Source organism: Calidris pugnax, unplaced genomic scaffold (genome assembly GCF_001431845.1).
Source record: "Calidris pugnax isolate Ruff unplaced genomic scaffold, ASM143184v1 scaffold150, whole genome shotgun sequence".
NCBI classification, from domain to species: domain Eukaryota; kingdom Metazoa; phylum Chordata; class Aves; order Charadriiformes; family Scolopacidae; genus Calidris; species Calidris pugnax.
Window position 1 is genome coordinate 869,593 of NW_015091300.1, and position 8,907 is coordinate 878,499.

At 41.0% G+C, this 8,907-nt stretch overlaps 1 protein-coding gene across 1 annotated transcript in view; it reads right to left on the reverse strand.

Annotated features, from left to right (window-relative positions):
* Positions 1-322: 322 nt before the first annotated feature.
* SKA1 (spindle and kinetochore associated complex subunit 1) overlaps positions 323-8,907 on the reverse strand; it is a 30,493-nt gene continuing 21,908 nt past the window's right edge. Inside the window, exon 6 of the mRNA XM_014960794.1 lies at positions 323-1,481. Within this exon, the coding sequence (XP_014816280.1) occupies positions 1,333-1,481 (149 nt within the window). The 3' untranslated portion in view covers positions 323-1,332. The remainder of the gene's footprint in view (positions 1,482-8,907) is intronic.

The window sequence follows — 8,907 nt, forward strand, 5'->3', positions numbered from 1 at the left end:
AATCTTGAAAGGCTCTTCAGAGTACAGGAAGTTGGGCAAAAAAACCCCAAAACCAATCAAAAAAGGACTCGATGATCCCAAACCTCTACTCTTTATTTAATGTATAAAAGAAGCTTTGCAAAAAAATCCCAGATGGACTCAACTGACACCTATGGAAACTGATTTTGCACATCCTCCTATGTTGTGTGTCAAAATCTATTCGGAAGCGACGCCGAGTCGAGATTTCAGCTCGGATTTCAACGTCCCAGAGCAAAAGACCAAGAAAAAAATCAAATAAAAAAATCAACCACCTCCCAAACATAAAAAAAGAGGGAATCTAGGATTACACAGCACTCACCGGGATCTCTTTATTGAGAAAGTTCAAAGTTCATTCAGGGCTTTTTGCTCATTAAATTGTCATTTTAACACCGACGAGGAAGTATTTTAGATTAGTTGTTAGGACACAATCAGATACAGGTTCATGGAAGAGAAAGATGACTGCTTTTCTTATCAAAACAGTTTTGATTGCTTGCAGAGTGGATATTTATCATGATAATTCTATTCTGGAACTTACTACACAAGCAACCTTCTATATTCAACCTTCTAGGTTGAAAGCAACCTTCTAGAATAAAACCCGTGACGACTACGACCTGTATTTTCAACACAAAAGTCAACATTTTCACTTAAAACCCCCACACTGCTCCCCAGTTTCATTCTAATGGATAAAAAATGGGTGGGATGATGAAGTATGAAAACCATATGGCTAACAGAACCACCCATCACCATCAGTCTGGAAATGTTTAAACCACCTCGGATCTTCCTGTTCAAACGATGCATGAAACTCCAAAACATACAATTAGGATAAGAAGAAAACAAAATAAAAGAAGAAAAGGAAATCTGGAAATTGGTTTGAGGGATTAGAAAAAAAAACAGCACTCAAATGTTTCCTTTGAGTAGCTCCAGAGTCTTAAACACAGCCTCCAACTCATAAACACAAAAGGAACATTATTAATTTTCAAGTGCTGACCCCAAAATGTGATTAAAACCGCCTGTGACCACAGGTGTGCCAATCCCAGAGCTTGGTTTGCATTTGTAATTTACCAAAAGATAGTAGTTCCTCTCAAGTTTTCAAAACAAAACTCCAAATCCTTCCAGGCCATTTGATATTGCCACTCCTAATTTTGGAGAGACATCTGAAAAAAACACTTAGTCCTCACTACTGCCTTCTAGAAATTAAGAAAGTGGGATAGGAACGTCCACACGTAGAATCTCTTTGAGGACAACAAAATGTCTCTGCAGCTCCAAATGCTTCCAACCTTCTCCATCTTGGGTGAGAAGAACGTGGAAAGCTCGTTAGCAGATGACGTAGCGGACAAGTCTTGAGCCCCGAATTTCTCTCACTCTCTGGCAGTGGCGCAGGATATTGAGGATACTATGGAAGCGCTTATCCATTTTCAGTTGAGTGAACTCTTTGATATCGGCCTCCACGATAAAAAATTGACCTGGAAAACGAAGAATGACTTGGCCGTTACGGTGTAGGATACACTCAACATTTCAAAAGTAAAGAGACAACCTCTTCGGAACCTCACAGTGATAAAAAAAAATAATACAAATTGCACCATCTCAGAATCTTCGTCCTATTTCCTAAATTTGTCACCAGAAAGAAGAACTGCCAACCTTCTCATGAAGTTCAACCATCCTGCATCGTCCACAAGCCCCATTCAGTGAGCTCCAGCTGTTGCATCCGAGCTGGGAGCCCATCACTTCTTCTTGTTAATTAACTACTTCTAAAAGGAAATTCTCATTATCAAGCCCTTGCAAGAAACTAAGGCCTTCACTGGAGTTAAAGCGTTTCAAATGCCTCCAACAGAAGACAAGTAAGAGAATCATAGAATTGTTGAGGTTGGCAGGGACCTTTCAGATCACCAAGTCCAACCATCAACCTAATGTTGACAAAACCCATCACTAAACCATGTCACTAAGCACTATGTCAACCTGTCTTCTAAATACCTCCAGGGATGGTGCCTCAACCACCTCCCTGGGCAGCCTCTTCCAAGGCTTGACAACCCTTTCAGTGTAAACATTTTTCCCAATATCCATCCTAAATCTCCCCTGGTGCAACTTGAGGCCATTTCCTCTTGTCCCATCACCCGTTTTGGAGAGATGAGACCGGTTCCCCCTGGCTACACCCTCCTTTCAGGGAGTTGGAGAGAGCGAGAAGGTCTCCCCTCAGCCTCCTTTTCTCCAGGCTGAACACCCCCAGCTCCCTCACAAGACTTGTGCTCCAGACCCATCACCAGTCTCCACAAACAGGTAGACACGAGGAAGGAAGGAGATATTTTAAGCACTCTATAGCTATTTTCACTAGCTGTTATTTCATATTCAGCCTTTACACGCCGCTCAGATAGGAGGTAATTACAGATCTAGTAAAAAAACTGTACATTTAATACTTCTCATAACACGACAGAAGGTTTTAACCACGTATTTTCACAAAACCGTAAGAATGAAAAGCAACCCTGAAACCAGGAACACGCTAATTAAGGTGTAAGAAAGAAATATCCAATTATCTTTAAGAAGAGTAAGTAGAAGGAAAGAACATTATTCTTCTGTAGTATCATGTTCTGGAGACTTATAAGAAATCAAAAGGTTGGGGGTAATTCTAGCTTGGAAAGAAGAGGACAGGATTCTCCTTCCTTCTTTTATCCTTCAAGTAAGACAGAGGCAGCATCACCTCAGATAAGATGGAAATCTGATATAGAAGAAGATACAGAAGAAGATACAGAAGAAGATACAGAAGAAGATACAGAAGAAGATACAGAAGAAGATACAGAAGAAGATACAGAAGAAGATACAGAAGAAGATACAGAAGAAGATACAGAAGGACACGAGGAAGGAAGGAGATATTCTAAGCACTCTATAGCTATTTTCACTAGCTGTTATTTCATATTCAGCCTTTACACGCCGCTCAGATAGGAGGTAATTACAGATCTAGTAAAAAAACTGTACATTTAATACTTCTCATAACACCACAGAAGGTTTTAACCATGTATTTTCACAAAACCATAAGAATGAAAAGCAACCCTGAAACCAGGAACACGCTAATTAAGGTGTAAGAAAGAAATATCCAATTATCTTTAAGAAGAGTAAGTAGAAGGAAAGAACATTATTCTTCTGTAGTATCATGTTCTGGAGACTTATAAGAAATCAAAAGGTTGGGGGTAATTCTAGCTTGGAAAGAAGAGGACAGGATTCTCCTTCCTTCTTTTATCCTTCAAGTAAGACAGAGGCAGCATCACCTCAGATAAGATGGAAATCTGATATAGAAGAAGATACAGAAGAAGATACAGAAGAAGATACAGAAGAAGATACAGAAGAAGATACAGAAGAAGATACAGAAGAAGATACAGAAGAAGATACAGAAGAAGATACAGAAGAAGATACAGAAGAAGATACAGAAATAGAAATTTAATTTCTATTAAATTATTGGAGAATCCTTGTGTTTTAACCAAGGAGAAAGAGCCGAAGAACAAGAGACCATGTTTTTCCACAGACTGGGCCATTTTGAGAGTTGGTGACACAGGTGTCTAAATGGGAAATAAAATCTTCCGGAGACAAGAACTATCAAAAACTGGAGGTCTTCCCCAAAATGGGAATTTCAGACTTTGCAATAATGCCAAATTTACATACAGATGAGAAGTGGAATGTTTATCTACTAGGAAAAGAAAAAAAACAAACTCTCATAGCAGGATATCGTTGATGGAAGAAACCAGAGGTTGGAAAGAGTAACTCCATGAGTTAAATAAGGAGCTGAATTAAAGAGAATCACCTTTCTGGCTGGGAAGTTACCCTGATAAACCAGGCAGTGTCTTATTTTTCATCTCAAAATCAGAGGAAGAGGGCAGCTGGCAATCAGCCCAGGCTGAGAAACTGTAGGAATCCTAAGAGGAGAGACGCTGGCGGCAGAAATTTGAGCAAACAAATCAATGCAAGCACAACCCTCATCCCAAAAAACTCAACGGGTAAAGACATTTAATCGTTTCGAGCCGACCAGATAAGAACCCCCCTGACAACCTGCCAGGGCTTTTTCTCTCCACTTTCTAGATGATTAGTCACAACAAACAAAACCAAAACAAACAAATAAAAAATCTATCACACACACACGCTCTCAGATACTGAATGTCCTATTTTTCTAACCCAACGTCCCAGTGCAAGCCAGAAAATAAAGACTGTCTCTCAAGTTCCCCCCCAAAAAATTAATAGACTTAATTTTTCAGACTTCAAAAAAAAAATATACTGCTTTCTGGCAGAAAATTACCTCTGATGAGTTAGAGCTTTCTCAAGTTGCTACAGGGACATTCCAGGCCTGAAAGGGCCCTTCTAGTGTTTAGTCTCTCCCTCCTCAATAGTCATGGGCTCCAACTCCTCACTATGGTCTTGAGGACAATAAGAGTTAAAGCAAAATGATATTGTAAATTAAAACTGATGAAGCAAGTATTTTAAGAACTCCCAGATTAATATGAGCCATTGTTAGACTGAAAAAAAACTTTTCTAGTAAAAAATATCCAAGCTCAAATCAGCAGCCACCCCGTGAAGCAGTCTAGCTTTGTTTTATTGAAGTCCTTTAATATAAAATCACAGAATCACGGAATGCTACGGGGTTGGAAGGGACCTCTGGAGATCATCTCCTCCAACCCCCAGCCAAAGCAGGGCCACCCAAAGCAGGTCACACTGGAACATCTCCAGGTGGGGTTTGAATGTCTCCAGAGAAGGAGACTCCACCACCTCTTTGGGCAGCCTCTGCCAGGGCTCTGCCACCCTCACACAAAAGAAGTTCCTCCTCATATTGAGATGGAACTTCTTATGGTCAAGTTTGTGTCCATTTCCTCTTGTCCTGTCCCTGGGCACCACTGAAAAAAGCCTGGCCCCATCCTCCTGACACCCACCCTTCAAGTATTTCTAGGCCTTGATCAGATCCCCCCTCAGTCTTCTCTTCTCCAAAAGACTCAAAAGACCCAAGAAGTCCCTCAGCCTTTCCTCAGCAGAGAGATGCTCCAGGCCCCTCAGCATCTTTGTAGCCCTCTGCTGTCCCCTCTCCAGCAGTTCCCTGTCCTTCTGGAACTGGGGAGCCCAGAACTGGACCCACTGCTCCAGATGGGGCCTCCCCCAGGGCAGAGGGGCAGCATGACCTCCTTCCACCTGCTGGTCATACTCTTCTTCATGCTCCCCAGGATGCCATTGGCCTTCTTGGCCACAAGGGCCCATTGCTGTGTCATGGTCACCCTGTTGTCCACCAGGACTCCCAGGTCTTGTTCCTCAGAGCTGCTCTCCAGCAGGTCACCCCCAACCTGTCCTGGTGCAGGGGGTTATTCCTCCTTAGGTGCAGCACCCTGCACTTGCCTTGATTGAAGTTCATCAGGTTCCTCTCTGCCCAACACTCCAACCTGTCCAGGTCTCGCTGTGTGGCACCACAGCCTTCTGGTGTGTCAGCCACCCCTCCCAGTTTTGTGTCATCATCAAAGTCCTTTACAACCCTGACTTTCACGACACGTTTATCCTACAGGTCTCAAAATAAAAAGAATGCCAGGTGTGTCCATCACATCAGAATTCCTTCCCTACAGAAGAGATGCATTTAGAATCTAGAAGTTCGCGATGTTATCACCATACCACAAATATTGAGTGTCTTGATCGGCAACAAACCCAAAGGAATGAAGAAAAAGTCCTATTTTGTTATAAGGTGACCCTCTGCTTATGGCAGAATGTCCTTGCTTTCTGTCCAGGGGAAATATTCAGGTGCCAAGACGTTGTCAGAAGAAGAGCTCTCTCCCTGCCAGACAGAAGAACCTTTGCTCCCCGCTTTACGTCTGCGCTTGGAAACACGAGGGCATCCTGAGGACATCACCAAACCGGATACGTGCAGAACACCCCTCCAGGAATAATTACATACTTGTTCTCAAAAGGAAAGGAATGTCAAAAAGGAGATTTTTTTTCATATTAGAGATTTGCTGTGCCACATATCTTTGGAAAAAAAAATAAAATAACCTGCAAGTACAACTTGCTTTTAAATTGAGAAAAATGACATTTCGGTGCGTTTTCGCTCCCTCTGTGCTTTGAAGAGGAGAAAACTTCTTAAGATAATCAGACAGCCCTGTCTCTTCCACAAAGCCACTGCAGCATGACTGATTACCCAGATCTCCCAGCTCCAGAACAAATTTTTAATGGTTCGTGTCCATTCTAGCTTAAAAAAACCTGAAAACCAACATGCATAAATCGCTTTACCAAACTAGAAGTTTCCAAAACTGGAAAAAAGTGTGGGGGCTCTACAAGTTTTTGCTACAACAGGACATGAAAGCTACAGGTTTTCAGTGAAAATATATAAAAAGTAACCAAATGAGTTATAGGAAAACTCTTCAGTCAAAACAATAAGCCTTGGTGTTAAACTATGGGAGTTTATTCAGAGGAGGTGGCTGGGTTTTATACTGACTCCACTCTTCTGTAGAGTAATAAGATATTTATATTCCTTATGGCCTAGAATCTGATCTGGAAATTTATCTCTTTTCTGTTCTCCTCCCCTTATGTTAAAGGAAAATCATAGAATTATGGAATTGTCCAGGTTGGAAGGGACCTTTAAGATCATCTAGTCCAACCATCAACCTAACTCTGATAAAAAACCATCATCAACCATGTCCCTCAGCACCACATCTGCCTGGCTTTGAAATACCTCCAGGGATGGAAAGCCCTGCTAAGTCTACAGATTTAATTCCACCCCCCCATTCTCTGTCTGAGAACAAGCAAGAGCAGGTTTTCTAACTTTTTTTTTCAATTCTGATGGTTTTAAACTCTTCCACGGGTTAAACCATTCCACCAGAGTGTCTGGAAGGAGTGTTTTCTGAGAGTAAGATGCTACAAGTCACACCACAACACAAAAAGCACACGGTAGCGTTAGTCACTCAATATTTTGCCCAGTGTTTTTCTACTTGTGCTGCAATATCCAAAAGGTAGCGTTAGTCATTCAGTATTTTGCCCGGTGTTTTTCTACTTGTGCTGCAATATCCAAATGCTACGAGTTTGCTACTAACCAATATCACAAAATAATACCTTTTGTATCCTTAGTTTCTTCTTCCAGGTACCTGTGGTAGAGATTTCTGACGGCTCCATTCATAGATTTCAAAGGTTGATGCAGGATCTTGTATTTGCCCACCACGGCCTTGTTGATTTCTTGAACGACCGCGTTAATCTGCTCATACGTTAAACGACCTTTCATATACCTGCAGATAAAAATAAAAACCAGTGAGCAGAAAGTCACAAACCAAGTTCCCTGTTTATTTTTCCTCTTTCATCGCCCTGAATCGAACACGCAATTCCCAGTTCGAGGCAGTTTCTCCTGCTTTGTGTTAATGAATAAACACAGGAGTTGATTTTGCTCGTTTCCTTGACTGTTTAATAACGTTGAGACGGCAGAAAGATGAAACAGTAGAAAGCTAAATTAAGAAGTAAAAAATTATCCAGTGCTTAAGCTGGAAGGAGCTCTTCAAAATTGAATAAAGGTTGCTTTTAGAGCGTACCACTTAAACTACAAACACTAAAAATCAAGCAACTTTGCAGAAAACATAAGCCAAAACCGAAATTAAATGTTTCTGCCTAAGAGTGCAATTTATATTTATATTAAAATCCTAAATAACCTGTGTTTGATCTTACAGACATTCTCTTGGATTGTTTTTTTATTTTTTTGAAGAAATACCAGTTTTGTGCTGTTTTCTCTATTTTATTGAGCTATACAGACACAGTTTTGCACGCCCAACATCCCCTTCTGAACTTTCCGAACGTTTCATAAAACCTCCACTAAAATAATCAAATCTGTTGAGAACAGCCCGGAGGTACAGGAAGCTCAGAAGATAAAAAAACAAAGAGATGTGGAAATATTAGAACACTGGAATATTTGCAAATAAGGCAATTCAGCATTTACAGACGCAAAGGCACGCATTCAAGGAAAAAGGAAACACGTTACAAACTGAGAAACCATTGTATAAAAATGAAATTTGAAACTCATGAAGCTCAACACAAAACAAAACCCCAGAAAAACATGGCAGTAAAAGCCAGGGCAACCTTGTGATTTGAGTTACCCCATGATGACCATTCAGTCTCTCCACCAAACCCAACCTTGGCTGTTTGAGTTGGGTTCAGTATCAGTTTGGAGATGTTGGGAAGTGAGAAAAGTGTTTTAATTCTTTTTATGAATGAATGGGGTTCTTTAGGTCGGGACCTTCAGGCAGCTAAAAGCTGTAGGACAACAAGATCAAGGAACAGGAAATCCTTCCCTTGTTTTAATCTGAATGAAAAACCTCCATTTTAGGAAAACATGCAAAGGATTGAAAGCACAAGCAGCTGATCAATTACAAATTCAATATTCCAAGCCCGAACACTGCCAACTGAAAAAAAAAAAGGCCTCGCTGTAGAATTTAATAATGGCCAGTCCCTGCCAGGCAGACAGGTCTGCAAAAACTCCTGAAATCAAAGCAAATTGTTCTTATTTCAGAGTGAATTGCTACTAAGTTATTTGTAGCCGGTTTTCAACTTCATTGATAACTTTGATTAATCCAGATTCAAAGCTGGAGGGTGCAGCCGTTTTTATAAAAACTCTCTACTTGGCACAAATCACAGCTTTTCAAATAAAAGCAGGTCCATCACCCCTAAAATGCAGCCACGCTGGGCTTATATAGCCCTTACAAAGGGCTTAGCCTATATAAAGCAACTATTTATTGCTCTATCTGCATCCCTTTGCCTGTTTATAGTCACGGGGGAACGTGCAGAGCTATGAAGGTTAAGGCCCAGAGGTATAAAATAGCTATATTTAAGTTCCAGTGCTCCCAGTATCAATAGAGATACATTCAATAAAGCCACCTCAGCAGTGGGGACACCTTTGTCACAGAC